General features: G+C 31.3%; 1 protein-coding gene across 3 annotated transcripts; it reads left to right on the top strand.

Moving 5' to 3' along the window:
• The first annotated feature begins 3,713 nt into the window (after window positions 1–3,713).
• Window positions 3,714–18,630, top strand: LOC143080709 (uncharacterized). Of its 3 annotated transcripts, XR_012979777.1 has the most exons (10): window positions 3,716–4,139; window positions 6,869–6,938; window positions 8,042–8,128; window positions 9,707–9,919; window positions 11,988–12,065; window positions 13,770–13,856; window positions 14,493–14,693; window positions 15,960–16,060; window positions 16,676–16,762; window positions 18,393–18,630. XR_012979777.1 is itself a non-coding variant. In XM_076256705.1 (9 exons), the coding sequence occupies exons 1-8, from the start codon at window positions 3,753–3,755 to the stop codon at window positions 16,034–16,036; spliced, it is 1,200 nt and encodes a 399-aa protein (XP_076112820.1). In that variant the 5' UTR covers window positions 3,716–3,752; the 3' UTR covers window positions 16,037–16,060; window positions 18,393–18,630. The 3 variants fall into 3 exon arrangements, 2 of the variants coding, with proteins under 2 accessions (XP_076112821.1, XP_076112820.1); XM_076256705.1 differs by lacking the exon at window positions 16,676–16,762; XM_076256706.1 differs by lacking the exons at window positions 15,960–16,060; window positions 16,676–16,762 and having other exon boundaries at window positions 3,714–4,139.
• The last annotated feature ends 1,499 nt before the right edge of the window (window positions 18,631–20,129 follow it).

Raw genomic sequence — 20,129 nt, forward strand, 5'->3', positions numbered from 1 at the left:
TCTTGTCAGGTGAGTCGGTCTACCTGTACAAGTGATGAGCGATCTTATCCCGTATAGCGATCAGGACTTTAAAACTGTTATCAGGAGGACCCTTTTGATTCTAATACAAATAGTTAAGGGACATGCAATTACATACAATTGATTATAATTGGTAACAAAAATGGCGGCGGCTAGAGAAATGGCAACAAACTTTTACAATGGCGGCGTTAATTTGGCGATGGCGGAAGATAATTTAATAATTGCAGGAATAAATTGACGGTGGTGGCAGATATTCAACGCACCATCATGAAATATGTTATTGAGATCCCTGTCATTATAACTTTGTATGTTTTTGGCCAATACAATGTTCGAATGGCACTAAAGGTAACTTTTTCCGGAATCATTTTCAAAAACTTTCGAAATGATTTCACATTAACAGACATTCCATGCGCGCAGGCAAATAATGCATGGTAATTTACACAAAAGAAAGGTAGAATGATAGAAAGAACACCCTGTTTTTGTAGTATTAAAGATATGTTGGCAAACAACAAAATCGAAAATTGACTCATCATAGGTTGCAGGATTAAATTTGGTATTTACGTCAGAAGCGCGTTTCGTCTACAAAAGACTCATCAATGACGCTCGAATCCATAAAAAGTTAAAAAGGTCAAATAAAGTACAAAGTTGAAAACATTGAGGACCAAACTTTTTAAAGCGTTAAATTATTTTGTATAATGTCTAAACAATCTATTCAGAATATCAAAAAATCTAAAATAGTAAATGTAACATTTTTGTTTTTGTTTTTACCCCCTTTTTACAGGAATTAAATTGTGTACATTTATGTCAGAAGTGCGTTTCGTCTACAAAAGACTCATCAGCGACGCTCGAATCCATAACAAGTTAAAAAGGTCAAATAAAGTACAAAGTTGAAGAACATTGAGCACCAAACTTCTTAAAGCGTTAAATTATGTTTTATAATGCCTAAACAATCTATACAAAATATCAAAAAATCTAAAATAGTCAATGTAACATTTTTGTTTTTGTTTTTACCCCCTTTTTACAGGAAATAAATTGTGTACATTGTGCTTCACACAGTGGCATAATGCATTAGACGCTTTGGAAATAACATTGAATGAATGTGTTTATCAAAAATGTTTCAAACTTAGTATCTTATAAAAAAGAAGATGTGGTATGATTGCCAATGAGACAACTATCCACAAAATACCAAAATGACACAGACATTGTTTAGATATCTCGTTTTCATCATTGTATAGCGCAGACATTTGGTTAATTTGCGCGTTTTTGCCTTATTAATTTGATTTGACTGAAAGTATGTGTAAAAGAGGGACGAAAGATACCAAAGGGACAGTCAAACTCATAAATCTAAAACAAACTGACAACGCCATGGCTAAAAAATGAAAAAGACAAACAAACAACAGCACACACGACACAACATAGAAAACTAAAGAATAAACAACACGAACCCCACCAAAAAACTAGGGGTGATCTCAGGTGCTCCGGAAGGGTAAGCAGATCCTGCTCCACATGCGGCACCCGTCGTGTTGCTTATGTGATAACAAATCCGGTAAATGGTCTAATTCGGTAGGTCACATTCATGAAAGGGAAGGGGATTGTAGTTACGACGTAAGGAACATATCCGATATATTATGCTCACATATAAGCGTAATATCTAGTATTTAGATAAATTGTAAACAGAAATCACGAAATTGTCCCAATGACCACTGTTTTAAGAAAAATTAAAACATTACGCTGATAATTACAAATCTCCAAATGGGATTTCTATAAAAAAAAAAATATATAACTTGCTTGGTTTATGATTGACATGCAAGAGGTCATCCACAGTATATCGTGAAAAAGAGACAATATGTATAATTTTCATATATACTAGGCTAGCATGTGCACAATAGGAATATTAGGAGGATTATGTAAATAATTGTTGCTAAATTAAAGCGATAAAGGTTTACAGATGTTCAGTATAAGTAGACTTGAATCGATGGTAATTGCATCGTCTGATTACAATAATTACTCAAAGATTCCAAATTCAACAGACTTATCAGTGACGCTCGAACCAACTAAGAATAAATGTTAATTCAAGTACGACGTTGACGAGAATTGAGGATATGAGGAATAAGTCCAAATATTTGCTTAATAGAGCGTTTGTTATTTATATCTGGGTAGAAAATCTATTTTATTACGAACAATTTGAAGTTTTGTAAACAGTTGATTTTTAATTTGACCATAAATGAATGTTCATATCCAAGCTCAAATCAAATATGCAATCATTAATTTATTAATATCAGTGGTGTCTTTTTCAACAACACCATATATTAGTGTTAGTCACAAATTTTCTATAAAATAATGTGTTATCATCCATGTATTTCAAAAGAGTTTTACATGCATGGTGGTAACTGTTGACCCCTCCGGAACATATGAGTTCACCGTCGCTTTTTATGGTTCGTTTTGATCAATTTTGAGTTTTATGCGAAGTAATTCGTTTTTTGTTTGTCTCTAGTCCTTTTTCTAATACCATGCTGATGTCTGTTTATTATGTGTAACTATCACGGGATTTTTATTCTGATTATTCAAAAAGACATGGTTCATATTTGTGCCTTTTTTGTTTGCAATTGTTTGTAAAATACATCGGTGTTGTACATTACCCTCTCACTGATAATATTCTTAGAATACTTGTAAATATAATAGCTAATTTTTACTCATTTATTATCTTTATATTTAAGATAATGTGTTTCTAACATACTTTTTTGTTTTCATAATTTAAACCCCCCCCCCCCCTTTTTCTTCTCCGTTTTCGGTAATGTTTACTTCCGTAAAGCAAAGTTATGCACAGAGCTTTATATTCAGCCAAGTTTGACGTTAATGTTACACAAATTTCGAAACTAATTAATAATGTATGCGCTTTCACACTCAATAAAAGAAATTTGATATTTACCGAGAAATTGACGAACACCTAACAATCAAAAGACGTACAAACACACATTTGTTTGACAAGTTATCAAAGTTAAGATCTAAAAAACATCTTTAGATCTTACTTGTAAAGAATTGAATTTAAAAATTCCGAATTTTGAAATTGAAATGGGTAAAGGTCACTGTTATTTAAAAGCTCTTTGAAAATTTCAAATTTGCACATTATACTTTAGATAATTGTTAAATTTAAAGACTTGTTTGGCGATAAGAAATAAAATAAGTTCTGAATTTAGAAACAAAAGATATTTTTCTTTGAATTTAAGTTAGTTTTTTTTTTTCATTTTGCTCTTAACGCATATATGTAGAAACAACAAACTATGCTAATGTGACTGCATTTTCCTGGAATTTTTGCTTTGACCTTTGACCATGATTTAACAAAAATGTGACCACTACAGACAACGACACAACAGTATTTCGATGAGGCACCATCTCCTCTTTATTTGATAAATAAAATAAAGCCGTGTGTTATTCCATTAACCCAAATCGATCAAATCCGTTGATTGGGCACCTTACTAATATAAACGTTTAGGAAAAGGAACCAGATTTTGTAAATATGTTTTGTGGATAAGTTTAAAAATTGTTTACAAATATCGTTTATGGGATATTTGGCCCAGATTTCTTGATAATGAGTAGAAATATCTTACTAGAAGGTTACATGATAACCTTAAGAACAATAAATTTATTCAAGAGACCAATGAGTGTACACACGGTTAACTTTAGATACGCAATTTGATAAATCGACTGATATAGTAATCTGTTTGTTATACTGAATGAGGTTTATGTCCAGTAATATGTCGTCAGATTCAATTATACAAGGACAAATTCCTATCGTATGTCACCTTTGCGATCAATCGGGATCCATTAAATGGAAATGTTTGACCTGTGAACTACTAATGTGTGGTAAATGTCGCGATAACGTGCACTCCAGATTCAAAACAGCAGAGCCTCATGAAATAGTCGACATAAAAAATGTTGGTTTGCCTAAAAAAAGGAGATCATTTAATTTGATTGCTAGATGTGAATTCCATAAAGGTTGGAAATGTTGCCTATATTGCACCGACTGTAGCGTTGCCGTTTGTCCTAATTGTATTGCTGGAAGACACAAAAAACATGACATGATAAATTTCGCTGAGTTCGTCAATGATGTAGAAAACGACGTATGTAATCATAATGTTTGTTAGTGTGCTTTCAATTTTTATCTTTACGTTTTGGTAATTTTATTATTGTTATCCTAAATAATGTGTCTATACTTTATTTTTGTTGTTAACCTAGAAAACACATAATGTTTACTGGCAAAACTTTGTTGTTCAATGGCATTGGCCATGCTTCCATTCGGGAGCTAGTCAATTTGTACTTGCCAAACCGATCTCTCTGGTCAAGCTCTTCACAACTACTTACCGTTCCAAAGTTGCGGACGGAGATGTACGGCGAAAGACGATGTGAATGAACAGCAGCATCTTTTTGGAACAAGTTTGAGACCATGCAAGTTCCTAAGCTTAAAACACATTTTTGAATCTCAGCTTAAAACTCGTTTTTGAATCTCAACGTTAACCTCATTTTTATTGCATTGCTTTTTAATCAGATTGATTTGTTTTCTTTTACGGGTTTTTATTATTGTGCATCTACTTTAAATGCATTTTTGTATTCTTTCTTAAGTTTTTGTTTTTGTTTTGTATGATTTGAGCCTCAAATGTTAATTGTTAATACTTTGTTTTGATATTTATTTTAATATCGTTCTTTTTAATGGTAGGCATTTTTTTGTAATTTTATTTCAGTATTTTAATCTGACATAGTTTGTTTTTGCACTTCAGTGTTCTGTTGTTTTGTTGTTTTCCTCCATTAGTTGATGTTTTCCCTCGGTTTTAGTTTCTAACCCGGAATTTTTTTCTCTCAATCCGTTTATGACTTTTGAACAGCGGTATACTACTGTTGCCTTTATTTATAGTGTATGTTTTAAATTTATGTTTATGTCTTTGTCTTTGATTTGTTTTAATTACATTTCTGCATGCACAACGCATTGGAGTAATTTCTATTTTTTATATCAGGCGCTTTATAAATTTTCATTATTATAATTTTCAATATTATTGTTATGAAATATTTTTGCACAACAGGAGGCCTAAGTTTCATAATTTCTGATTATTAGCTTAATAGAACAAAAGTTACAATTATTATAATAATTAAATTTATGTTTTTGCTATGGCTTGACATGACCAGTTTTTCAAGGACACATATTGCATATAATAATTTATGCAAAAGATTTGTTTTGATAGTAATACAAGAACGGCCTTTCTTAGATTCAATATGATTTACTGTCGTTCACGATACATTCAAAAAATATGCAATAGAACAGAATGTTAAGGCAATGCCTTTTCTAAAAGGGTATCATTCACACAAAGAAATACAAGCTAAATGCATACAGGCACAGTTCATAAAACAACAGACAAAATCTAATGTTATGATTAAACCACGGAAAACAACATGTTCTTAGCTTGGTACAGATATTTTCCGAAAAATAAATTTGGATTTAACTGGTTTTATAGTTAGCAAAACCTCCCACTGGCATTGCGGTTGTTTAAAATTATACCGACAAAATTGGGTTGGCAACCTAATAAAACCTAATAGGCTAATGCGACAATGTTTATATAACAATAAACACAACTGACTAAAAGGTTCAAACTAAAAATAGAAATTAATGTGTCAAAGACGCCAGCAAAAAGGTGTAGAAGTTGATAGTGAACTAGACAAATACTCCAGCAAAAGAGTTTTGTAGTTCATAGTAAATTGACAAAGACGCTAAAACATTTTTTGTAGTTTTTATGCCGTATAAAGTATACACTTTCGCAGTAAAGTAAACATTAAAGTAAAATTTTAAAACAAGGGTTAACAAAATGGATATCAAATACAAGTTCAACTCAGATCGCTGTCTGCACAAAGCGACTTTAAAAAAAGTTCTGTAAAAAGTAAAAACACAAAAATACTGAACTCCGAGGAAAATTCAAAAAGGAAAATCAAAAGGCAAAATCAAAAGTCCAAACACATCAAACGAATGGATAACAACTGTCATATTCCTGACTTGGTACAGGCATTTTCTAATGTAGAAAATGGTGGATTGAACCTGGTTTTATAGCTAGCTAAACCTCTCACTTGTATGACAGTCGCATCAAATTCCATTACATTGTCAACGATGCATGAACAAAACAAACATACTCAAAGAGTAAAAATGTCAAAAATAGGGGTACAACAGTCAATATTGTGTTATCATCTTAATATCACTACATAAACAACAAATGTAACAAAGTAGCACAAAAAGGCATACATCAAATTTAATATTCTCATTTTGCTTTTCTTATACGGCTGAATTTATCTATGTAAAGTCTACCCATAAATGAAAGAAGGTTTTCATTACTGGTGTAAAATTGCGCGTTTGAAATTCGCACAGGTAGACATAAAAATAATTTTGTCGTATGACGGCATACATAAATGCAGACTCACGTAAAGTAGATATAACAAAAAGCAGACTTACAGTAAAAATAATAAATAAAATAATGGTGTGGTTCAAAGCATGACGGGACACATAAGTACAGTTTCACGTCAAATACGGCTGAATTTATCTATGTAAAGTCTACCCATAAATGATAGAAGGTTTTCATTACTGGTGTAAAATTGCGCGTTTGAAATTCGCACAGGTAGACATAAAAATAATTTTGTCGTATGACGGCATACATAAATGCAGACTCACGTAAAGTAGATATAACAAAAACCAGATTTAACAGTAAAAGTAATAATAATAAATAAAATAATGGTGTTGTTCAAAGTATGACGGGATACATAAGTAAAAGAGAAGAGTGAAAAACTAGTAATTTTGTAAATATTTCTTTGTTTGTAGTCCAGTAGTGATGACTCTATGAATAGGATAGATTTAAGCTCGGATTTTGAACAACCAGAGGATTCAAAGGGTAAGTACTTGCCAAATGTAATGCCATATCGGCAAATAAATGCATTGCAAATGGGGGAGCTTCAATAAATGCAAAGTGTTTTTTTTTATTGTTACGGTACTGACACAATTTATTCGTTCGAGGCATATAGATTTTTAAAATATGCCACACAGCTTTAAGGTTGGACCTGAAATGCAACAGGAGTGCACATCAACTTGCCATTGGTATATATAATTTTTTTTCACAAAACTTCATAGTAAAAGTAGCGCTAACTAAGCCATAAAAGGAGTCATATGGGACATTGCATTGTCTATTAGAACAGAAATGCAATCTTTGATATCTTAGTTATGTTTTTTTTTTTGTTGTCTTAAAATTCGAAGTGTGGTTGTTCCTAATTTAAAAATGGTATAGGCCACGCATGACGAAGTTAATTTGGCAAGTGAATTGAAACGATTTTGTTTCACTAAAAAACAAACTTGGTTTTGCCGTTATCTGATTGGTCTATCTTCTTTTCGAGCTAATACAAAATTATAACGACATCGAAAATCGGTTGTAATTCAGCTCTCAAAACGAAATTTTTAAAAATTATGCAGTCCCTTTCTTGATTTACCTTCATCAGGAATGTTCATGCTCGCTGGAAGCCAAGGATTAAAACTTCCTAAACCTGTGATATGATACAAAAATTAAACAAACTATCTGATTTCAATTGGTTGAGTGAGTTGGAACCTTAGCTGTTTTTTATGCCCCACCTGCTATAGTAGAGGGCATTATGTTTTCTGGTCTGTGTGTCCGTTCTTCTGTTCGTCCGTCTGTCCTGCTTCAGGTTAAAGTTTTTGGTCGAGGTAGTTTTTCATGAAGTTGAGGTCCAATCAACTTGAAACTTATTACACATGTTCCTTATGATATGTGTTTTCTAATTTCAATGTCAAATTAAGAGTTCTTATCCATTTTTCACGGTCTACTGAACACAGAAAAGGATATTGTGGATGAGGCATCCGTGTACGAGGGACACATTCTTGTTTAAAATGTTTAACATTACCGTATCTGTTTTTATTAGAATATCTTAGTTTTATTTCATTTTCATTCTTTTTATACAAATATTTCGTCTGCTTTTTCTATTTCAGATTTGATATCTCCAACATTTAATACCCTGGACTATGTAGAAAAGACAGCAAACTTTTGGTTTATGCCAGATATAAATAAAACCGAAGGTTCTATATATTATGTTTTTCTGAGTTATTTGAACACTTTTTTTCACTTTCAATCAACATTAATTGCAATTACCGTAATATTGGTTATACAAAATGTCTGAACAGTTTTGCCTTAAAATACTCTGACAATTACAGGCTTAACCGGTAACAGATGTACAAAATGTTAAGTTAAATTTGCCTCTTGTTTACTTGTCGGATGTCTTTATATAGATGTGATACCGTGTGGATAGAATCATTTCCAATTATTGAAGAATAAGATACACTATTTATTTAGATTTATTGTCAAAACGTAAAATTAACAGTCATTTTACCATCAATGCATTACATTACAGAATTTATAAAAAGTAATGTTTTTGAAAACGAAAACTAATCTGCTCAACATCGCAAATTTATAATTCCACTTCTTAAAATATATCTAATACATTGTTTCGTTGATAAGTATACAACAAAAGACCACGTGATTTGAATTAACTAACTGAGGCATTCTTATTACAGATCTCACGGTATCCTTTATATCAAATGATATAATAAACGGGACGACCGATTTCATTAGATCTATATAAATTGGAAAACAAACACATTATAAAGTTACGTCAGGAGCGCTTTCTCCTAAATAGGATTTTATTTCGACTTCTTCTCACGGAGTTTGCAATTTTTAGCTTGTTAATTATCTTTTTTTAATGTCTGTCATATCCTTATCATTGAAAATTCTCAATCAGGTCACCATCTATCCGGATATAAAGATATTTTGAAGGTATCGTCTTTTGATAAAGGCAATGTATGGTGCAATTTAATTTAAAGCTATTTATACAAAAACCAAAGTAAATTGACTACCCCTTTCAAAACTCCATTATATGTACAAGATCTGTTTGGAAACCACTGTAGCGAACCCCCATGTACCAATACAAACTTACAACTTTCATGTAGAATATTGTCAGTTACAACCTTTTCAAACCCATTGGAAAATATAAAAAGGAGAAAAGATCATTTATAAAACTTATCTTTAGCAGCAAAGGTTTCGATGCCATCAACTTTGGAAATACTCTTGTCATGAAAGAAGGTTAAACATGCCAAAGGGACATTTAATTTGATTTCTTTAAATGTTTAAATGTTTTTAAATTTATAAAAGTAAACCAATAAATGTCAAAATACAGTCTTTAACAGACTGCATTGGCTCACACCGAACAGCAAGCTATAAAGCACCCCAAAAGTTACTAGTGTAAAACCATTCATACGGGAAAACCAACGGTCTAATCTATATAAAAATCGAGAAACGAGAAACACGTATATACCACATCAACAAACAACAACTACTGAGCATTAGAGTACTGACTTATGACAGGTGAAAACAATTGCAGCGGGTTTTAACGTTTAAATGGTACAAAACTTTCACCCTTATCTGAAACAATAGTGTAACATCACAACACAGAAAGACACACTATAGAATATCAATTGAAATGACTGAACATAATAAAAAGACATAACTACATTATCACTGGTGGCTAAAATATTGGCATAGCAGTTCTTCAATCCCATTAACATCACAATGTAGTTAGAACTATTTTAATGCTATTTCAGCTCTGCTTACGCTTAAAGCCACCACACCTGGAACATTTTTGATAAGGAAGTCAAAAACCAAAGTTGATTGTTTTGCTCTCGTTTTGCGGACAGAATACGACCCAGTGTACGATAACCCAACAGAAATTTCTTTGGAAGATTGTGTCTCTACATATCGTATCGAGAAAACAACAGAAAACAAGTATCAATTCACTTTCACAGAGCAAATGTTTGGTAAGATTTAACATTAAACAATTTAGCTAGATATATAAGATCAAACCGTTAATTCCAAATATGGAACGAAAGATATTTTGCATACACCTAATGTATATAGACTGTAAAAGTAAAATCACAAAAATACTGAACTCCGAGGAAAATTCGAAACGGAAGGTTCCTAATCAAATGGCAAAATCAAAGATAAAAACATCAGACCATGGATAACAACTATCATATTCCTGACTTGTAACAGGCATTTTCTTATGTAAAAAAATGGTGAATTGAACCTGATTTTATAGCTAGCTAAACCTCTCACTTGTATGACAGTCGTATCACATTCCATAATATTGACAACGATGCGTGAACAAAACAAACATATATATTAGGTAAAATGTCAAAAATAGGGGTTTAGCGGTCAATATTATGTTGTGATCTTAACAAGTACAACAAGTATTTTAATCACAATAAAAACTAACAAATGAAGCACAAAAAAACATATAAAAAAATTTAACAACCTCATTCATTGCTTTCTTAATTTTTAACAGAGTCGTGCGTTTGACGTCAGAATGAAAACATCACTGTAGAGATATATAATAATTTTGTCGTTAAGAGATCGGCAAGGAAAAGCGCACAGTTCGTTCCCATAGAAATGCCGACAATTTGTTGAAAAAGTCTACCTTCAAATTAAACAAATATTTTGTTGATAAGAAACTCCAGCATACTGATCACTTGTTCCTCTATGTTTTACCCTTTTGTACACTATTGAAAAAATATACCTTATGGTATCCCAAAGTAATAAAGTTATAACGTATGCTACCATTTTTATGTTGAAAGGCATTATCAATTATTTCCCATTTCAAACTTTCAAACTATAGTAATATGATGAAGCAATGCATATTGTTTGCTTATTGGTATTTAAATCGACACAAGTATTTAGAGATATAACTAAATGGATAAAAATCCAAAATCGATCCCAATTTTATAGAAATGTACAATGCCTGATGTTAAATTTTAAGAATTCACTATTTTCATGCTTTATTTCCGGGGTTTGTTTGTTGGTTTTTTTTGGTGCTTATCGGTTCGTTTCTTAAATGTTTTTCCATGCATAGTTTTTTATGTTCAATTTTAGCCATGTCTGCCATGTAGGTTGGCAGGTGGGGTCAGCGGACACATTTTTAAAACTAGATAGTCTAAAGCTAATTTTATCTGCTTGTGTAGTAAAGAGACAATAATAATATATTGCACCAAAATTTATAAAGCTGATACCTTTCAGATTGAAAATTATATTCTATTTTATGGAAAGCTGGGAAGGAATTTTAATCCTTCAAGATAATTTCAAATCACTTCAGATTATTTGTAAGTTTCTATATTTTTTTCAAAATGTGAAACTGCTGACTCTTCCGGGCCAATTGTGTTTATTGTTCAGTAATTAATTCAATATTGCTTTTCTATTCTTTTCTTTTCCTTTTGCTTAATGTGTTGTGTTTTTTATTCGACATATGGATAGGTTTTGTTTACCCATTTGATATCCATTCTCTTATTCTCATTTCGAATCCATTCTCTTATGCATGTTCTAAAAAGAAAATTATTAACTGTATACTCGTTGATTTATATAAGAAATAAAACATGCTCCAGATAGCCTTATTATTAATGTATTGAAGAAATTACCAGCAATCTACAAGTTATCAATCAAACACCAAATAATCGAAGAGGAATTGTGAATACCTAAGCAAACCGAAATAAACGAAAAATGTTCAAACGTTTCAGAGAAAACAAACTAAAACCTACTTGATACCACCAATTAAATCTGGGTATTTATTAATGATACTAATTATGATATCTAATCTGATATCAGGTACCTGCTTACATTCCGTTTGTTGAAATAATTGAAATTGCTTTTTCTTATTAACTGGTCAAAGGTTAAGTTGCACTTTTCGTCTAATGTTAAGTTACAATTTTCGTCTACTATATAGACAAATATCTATGATCTGACTAGAAGTCTATTTATGAAGTACTTCATCAATAGTTACTAATTGAAGATCTTAACAGAATCCTTCTACAACAATGTTTTAAATATATATTTTAGACACCCTCGGATCACTGGTATTCAATCACACAGAAGCACAAGGCATACTGCCATGTAAATTAAATATTCCAACAACTGGTAAGAAACACGTATCTTATAAATTGTATAGCCTTAGCCTGTAAACGCAATATTTCTACGACAAGCGTCACTATTAGCAAATTTATCAATAAAAATACTAATGTAAACAGTGTTATCAAGTTGACAAGGTTTTGATAACGAATATCAGAACATATCCGTTGTAATCTGTAAATTAGATATTCCAAAATGATAACCAAACTTATTTTACAATGAATATACTTACGACGCTGTTGTCAAGTCAATAAAGTTGGCATTTTTTTTAATTAATGATTCACTCATATGGTCTTTGAATTGGAAATAAAAGTACTAAATCCATCTCAAGGTCAACTTTGCCTGAGTGAGAATGAGTGAACACATTTGTTTCTTTATAAATTTCAAAACTATAAACGGACTTTAGAAATGTTAGTTTAAGATCGTGTCAGTATCGAACTACTAACTGCTGAGTAGATACCCTTGGGGACTGATAAATCACCAGTAGAGGTAACGACCTAGTGGTGTAAATAAAGGGAAAACAACACTTTATAAATGTCATGAGTCTGAAACGCTATTCTGGATTGACTAAAGTTTTTTTTAATCATATCATAACCTTAATACAAAGGAGAGTTGGACAGATTACAGGTATTCTAAAACATACTCTATCTTAAATGATATACGGGTATATTTGGAAATCCAAGTTAAAAATTCAAAGTGACATCACAAAATTACTGTGTGACTTATCACTTGATTTGTACTTTAATGAACAACAGAACGCAGTGCTACTTGTGAAACAAGATCTGCTAACACATTCGGATAACAAGAGATCCCACTCGGTTTTTTGGTGGTGCTCGTATTGCTTTGTATGTTAACTTTGGCTAGTTTTGGTGTTTTTTTCGGGTATTTTGTTGGCATGGCCATGTAAATTTGTTTTCGACTTATAACTTTGCTGATCCCTTTGGAATATTCCGGGGTGTTTTACAGAGATTCTATATAGTTGTTTTGTGCATGTTAAACAATATTATTTGATTCTTTGTTTGCTGAACAACAATATGTGTATGGTGAACAGAAGATGAGATATTTACAATCTCAGGCTTCTTGAATAAGTTAGACTGTTTGACTGATAACAACTGCCATATTTCTGATTTGGTATTTGACATTTTGAGAAAAATAAAGATTCTTGAACCCGGTTTTATGGCAAGCCAAATGTCCCGCTTATATGGCGATGTTGAAAATATCCCTAAAATGGCAACAGTACGTGATAGGAATACAGTACAAATACATGCAAGAACTGTCAGGACAGAAAAATATATTAATGAATAATATAAAAGTACATAACAACATGAAGACCATAGAATAACAACGGACACTTCCTCTGAATCTACTACAGAACAGTTGATTTTGGTAGTGTTTGTATATTTTTAATGCAATTATTGGTTATTGCGCGTTTTACAACATTTTCATTTCATCATTGTTAGTGTATGATATTAGAGTAAACGAAATAAACTCATCAAAATCGATAAACTCTATGTATATTAAATACCATCTGATTACGGTGAAATTACAAATGATAGTTTCACTGTTTGTTCTCATAAAATTAAAGTGCAATATTTAAATATAGTCCAAAATCTGGTTTTGGCTTTGAATCCATATTATAAGAGAATATCCTTAGGGAGTTGTATATAAAATCCCAAAGTATAGTTATTTTCATACATGTATTTTACATTTTAGATTTGAGACTTGGAGTAAATTTGAGTATTGAATCTTTGCAAGCAATAAAGCAGTATTGGTACTTCCCTGATATTTCCAGAGACGAAGGTTTGACACTAACATTACATTTGAAGCATTGTCTTTATCTATTTGGATCAACAAGTTTTACCACACCAATAAATGAATTTAGATTGTATTTTCGTTCCAGTTTGATGTTTTAATTTGATGCCTTTCTTCTAAACCAACCATATTATTAATATTGGTTATATTCCTATCTTTCTTTGTACTTGTTTCTTCTGTTTACGTTTTTTTTTTTCACCTTCCTATTTCCATGCGAAACTCCGTCTTAAGTCTGCTTTCTATAAAATGATATCAAATTGTAAACCAATATCGTGTTTATTCTATCTTTAAGTATTTTATTTGTAAAAAAAATATTTCAAACATATTTGTCGAATTATTTGAGAGATACCTTAAATGGAAATAAAATAGATATATATATATATATATATATATATATCAAAAGACAAACAATGAATAAGTAACACGGACATTTTTTTATATCATTTATAGATAAGTCTTTTTAAAGTCTTTTTATTTTTATATTGCATTAGGAATTTGGGATTTTTTTTAAATACAATTGTATTACCTCGACTATCTTTAAAATATACAGTAAATGTAATTTTTTGTTCCTTATTTTATATATTTGCTTTCATACTCATATCTCTGTTATTTCATTTCTTCTAGCAATTGGAAAAATAAAACTCAAAGTTGTAGGATCATTTTTGATAAGAAAATCATCCAGTGAAGAAGGAGGGTTTGTTTTAGTTGTGAATGAAACCAAAACAGATAATCTGTGCAACAGCAACAATAATACTGTTGTTAGAAATTTTTTGATTCATTCAACAGATAGAGGATTAACTTCGATACAAGGCACAGAAACATTTGGTGAGTAGTTAAAATCCGTTATCATAACAAGCAATTATTTAATCACCAGCAAGGAATTTTTATTTTAATATCACTTCGGTTTTATCATGTATATCTATTGTATAGTCATTTTATAAAATTTACTGTTTGCAAAAGTATGAATTATTCTAAATAATAAAGATGTTCTTATCCCAGGCAGAAAACCTTAGCCGTATTTGGCACAACTTCTTCGAACTTATGGTCCTCAGTGCTCTTCAACTTTGTACATTTTTTGGCTTTCTAACTTTTTTCACATGAGCGTCACTGGTTAGTCATGTGTGGACAAAACCCACGTCTGGCGTATCAAATTTTAAACTTGGTACCTTCTGTTAGCTATTATCCGTGTGTTTCTCTGTTCTAATGTTCTCCCTTTTATTTGTATTATAGTCCTGTCATGTAATGTTGTCATTTTAATGTTATATTTAACATTGCCATAAAACGGTCAGCTTTGGCATGCCACAAAACCAGGTCCAACCCACCATTTGTTTTTCTTAAAATGTCCTGTACCAAGTCAGGAAAATGGCCATTTTTATATTATAGTTCGTTTCTGTGTGTGTTACATTTTAATGTTGTGTTTCTGTTGTGTCGTTGTTCTCCCGTTATATATTTGATGCGTTTCCCTCAGTTTTAGTTTGTAACTCGGATTTGGGTTTTTTTTCCTCAATCGATTTATGAGTTTAGAACAGCGGTATACTACTGTTGCCTTTATTAAATATTATCCTTAAATTGTTGTTATATGTGTAATAATGAAAAAGATATCCTACCTTCAAATAAAAAGTTGAATTAAATTTCTGACTCACGTTTTTTTATGTGAAAATGATCTATTTACGATTATTTGCCGGAAGTCAATAGCAAATATGTTGTGCATTTTCAAGTAAAGAAAACGTTAACAATAATCTCAATTGGACGGTTTACAGATGAAAGGCCAGTAATACGAATATAAGATATGATAATGTGTGATAGGATAAATATTGTGCAACATACTGACCCACCAAGGCGTATTACTATCCTTACACAACATACAGCCAAGAGACGACTCTTGATAAAGAGGTTTTAACTCCGGGACGGAGGTCTAGGTGAAGATATATGTAAGTGTCGGAGTGTCCTTCAAAATGTACTATGCAAATGTTTTAAGTATCAGGTCTGCCTAAAAATTTAGTTTATAGTAAGAAGCATATCAACAAAACTCAGATAAGAAAATGATAAAATGTACATAAAAATAAATAAGTGTTGTCTTATCTTTTTCAGACAGCATTGTTTCATTAGTTCACTATTATGCTACGACTGATACAACAGACTTGTCGTGTAGACTAGCCTTACCTTAATTGAGATAATCTACAAATATTAAGGTACATGGAATATGTCATGCATAACAAACAATTAAACATTTACTGTTAATTCATGTATATTAGCTGTCAAATTAGTGCATACTTTGAATCGACAAAATATCAATTGAGAACTTATTAAAAACATAAGTGCTTTGTTTATGAAATTAACTTTATATCACAAAATACGTAGAGAAAACATATTGTACTATTTTCTGTCAGCAGGATAGTCACGATTTTTAATCCAAAAATAAACTTTATATCATAACTCGTAAGAAACTGTTTTACACATGTAAAAATACTGATTTAGTGTTAAAAACGGGAACATATTATACATAAAATGACAACAGGAATCACCAATAAAGCAATAGAATACAACAGATCACTTAAAGACATTAAATCCTAACGTTTCTACGAAAATCATGTTTTGCAGTACAAAACTATAAATCAATGAAAAAATATGTTATGTCATCCTCAGTACTCTACTGGACGTATTAAGAGCATACAGTCTATATTTTTCATTTTCTGTTTGACCGTATCACTTTTATTATACAAGAATGTATAATGACATACCTTCTCAAATGTACATGTTAACGGATACGACATTAGGTATACTAGGTAACTTTAATTTTATTTCAGTGTATTACTTCGTCTACAAACACAAAATCACATCTATTGTATCGTGTTTGTACGCCTGAACATTAATCCCTTGCTGCACACGTCCAGGTAATGCTACCTCGTTACAAATTTAGGATCATTGTTTATTGCTTCCCTATACTGATCGTTGTTCAAGAACATCTCCCTCAAACGTTTAAATAATATTTTCAATGACCCAAAATCGTAAATGTTGTCGGTCTATTATGATTCCACGTTGTTTCGGTAAACATATTTTACAATATTATGCAATAAAACTGATAACCATCCACACCATTGTATCTCTTGGTGAGTGTTTTCTCATTGGCAATTATACCACATCTGCTTCTATTTATGTGTGTAAAACAAAGCCTGTGCATTTATTATGTTAAATCATCGCTATTTGAATATCACCGGGTTTGTGTTAACATGAGCAACACGATGGGTACAAGTGTGGTGCATAATCTGCTTATTCTTCCTGAAAACCTGAGATACTCCCCATTTTTTATATGATTCGTGTTGCTAAGTCTTTTGTTTTCAATATTCTGTTGTGAACTGTTGTTTGTTAATGTCTTTTTGTGGTTTTCATATTTTATTATTCTTGAATATTAATGTCCCTTTTCAATGTATTGTGATATAATCTATGAACATATACAGTGTTGAAAAATACATTATTGGTTTGGCCGAGCTATACAGATAAAGCACTTGCAATGTTTGGGACATATAAATTATCGTTCATTGGTCAAATTTAAAACATGTTCACATGCCACACCTGATCACTGTACTCAAAATAATTAAAGAATGTATCTTTTAAGTTATATATAAAGATGATAGTAAAGTTTTAAAACAGCAAATCGTACCCTTTCGTGGTTATTCAAAATTTAAAACAAAATTACAGCAAACGTGTAAATGAATTCAATCTGATCTACTTGCTATTTGTATTTGTTTTTGTATATTTAAAACTTAACTTTAATTTAATTTTCTTATCCCAGACATAGATAACCTAAGCCGTATTTGGCACATTTTTTTGGAATTTTGGATCCCCAATGCTCTACAACTTTGTACTTGTTTGGCTTTATAAATATTTTGATATGAGCGTCACTGACGAGTCTTATGAAGACGAAACGCGCGTCTGGCGTACTAAATTATAATCTTGGTACCTTTGATAACTATTAACTGTTGAGAACATTTTTGATAATATTCTTTTGGAGTTGCTCGGTTTTCATACATCCCGGCATTGTGTTATTGTGAAGAAAAAAAAACAGATGAAATATGTTATCACTTTTTCTACCTTTCTAAGGAAGCATTAACATGTTTTAATTGTTGATTCCTTGGTATTTTGTTATTGATATACGATAAACTGGGTTGATAGTTTTATATAAAATGCTGGAACTCTTTATTTACTAGACTTACATAATCATGGCATTTTCCATTTTTTTTGGTTTTTTTTGTTTTTTTTTTTTTTTTTGTTTATGATTTTATAGATTGTTATCCAGTTTCCAAACAGGAAGTACTAGCGTTGAAAAATGAAATTTTACTTGTTGGTGATATTTACTTTACTTTCTTTAACATGTTTATTACTTTTTATATAGACAATATTCATGTTAAAGTCCGATTTAGAAAATGTCTCAGCTGCTGAAATAGAAAGATTTGAAACTTTAATGGAGTAATATAACAACATATAAGTAGATATTAATTATGCTGTTCTTTATTTAAATTGCAGATTTAGAAGGCCTCGCAACCAGATTAGTGCATGGTTTTATAAAGAACCAAGTACTGTTAAGAATTGTCCTTTAAAACTCGCTGTTGTGCTTACTTGGCTTGGTGGAGGGTATCATTCATTTGTATGAAATTTTTGAAATCATTGCGTTTTGATATTTCTTATATAACTGTTGTATGATATTGTATATATGATATAAAGGTATATCTGTATGTAAATTTGTAATAAAAGTATGTATGTATGTCTGTCTGTCTGTCATTATTAAAATTGTTACATGCAGCTCGAAAATATTTGTTTATATGCATGTTTCAGTTAGTCATATGCGTACAACTAAACAGAAATAAACAAAAAAAAAATAAAAACTATAATAATTGGAAATTCTAGTTATTTTTGCGGGAAGAAACTTAATTTTTTATTTATAAATATCAAGTAAATATAGTTCGAAATTACATATAAATAAAAAAAAACTTCTACTTCTACTATAATTTTTGTACAAACACTAACATATTATTTTTAGGTTAATCCGCAACGATAAAGGAAATTAAGCTACAGCAATAATGGATTTTGTGATAAAATTATAAAGGAAATTCAGTTAAAATGATACAGAAATTAAACTTTATTGAAAGTCTCTGTAACACAGAGATTTGGAAGCTCGTCTATTATATACGTTTTTAGAGTGTTTTTGAGAAAATGACAATAACACTTTATAAATTTGATACGTCCGAAGTACTTTTTTTTAGATCGAACTTCATCATAAACGTTGAAAGCCAAGGATGTTAAAACAAATCGAAACAATTGAAGAGCTAAATGACAAAACAGGACCAAACAAAAATATTCAATGTTATATAAAAGAGGTACGAAAGATACCAGAGCGACAGTCAAACTCATAAATCGGAAAGAAACTGTGCCATGTCTAAAAATGAAAAGGACAAACAGACAAACAAAAGAACACATGAAACAAAACAGAAAACTAAAGAATAAGCAACACGAACCCCACCAAAAACTAGGGGTGATTTCAGGTGATCCGGAAGGGTAAGCAGTTCCTTCTCCACATGTGGCACCCGTCGTGTTGTTCAAGTTATAACAAATCCGGTAAATAGGGATTGTGGAAGATATCCGATATCATCTGTGAAACGGTTAGGGAGCTACCATTTGATTTTTATGGGGGGGGGGGGGGGGGGTGGCTAGGATGAAATTTGAAAAAAAAATAGACAGGACAGGAGTTTTGAGTAAAAAAAAAGTCAGGACGACAATTTAGGTAAAACAAAGTCAGGATAAACTAAAAAAAAAAAAAAAAAAAGCAGGACCAAACAGAGTGAAAAATAAAAAGGCAGGACAGAGATTACAGCTAAAAAAAATGCAGGACAAAATTTTTTATCCTAGCCCCCCCATAAAAGTCAAATGGTAGCTCCCTTATTTCATAACGGTCAACCAACTCGTGATGGCGTCCGTAAATATACGAAGGGATGATTCCAACTTCATCAGTTGGAACTCTTGGTTTAATAGCTTGCTTGTGAGCAGCAACCCTCTATCAAGAAAATCGTGATAGGAAATACAGGCACGAGAATATCGGATCAATTGGGAGATATATACCCCGTATGCAGGTGCTGCTGGAATGTTGCTACTTTATTGGAAAGCTGAAATCATCTCTTTTATCGTAAAGTTTTGTTTTCAACTGACCCTCATTGTCAATTTCTAGATGTAAGTCAAGATATGAGGCCGACATAACTATATATGTAG

Source organism: Mytilus galloprovincialis, chromosome 6 (genome assembly GCF_965363235.1).
Source record: "Mytilus galloprovincialis chromosome 6, xbMytGall1.hap1.1, whole genome shotgun sequence".
Taxonomy (NCBI): Eukaryota; Metazoa; Mollusca; class Bivalvia; order Mytilida; family Mytilidae; genus Mytilus; species Mytilus galloprovincialis.

Coding starts and splice junctions, on each gene's coding strand:
- LOC143080709 (XM_076256705.1), top strand. CDS start 3,753: ATGAGGTTTATGTCCAGTAATATGTCGTCAGATTCAATTATACAAGGA. Junction 4,140..6,868: donor TCAATGATGTAGAAAACGAC/GTATGTAATCAT, acceptor CTTTGTTTGTAG/TCCAGTAGTGATGACTCTAT. Junction 9,920..11,987: donor TTTCACAGAGCAAATGTTTG/GTAAGATTTAAC, acceptor TATATATTTTAG/ACACCCTCGGATCACTGGTA.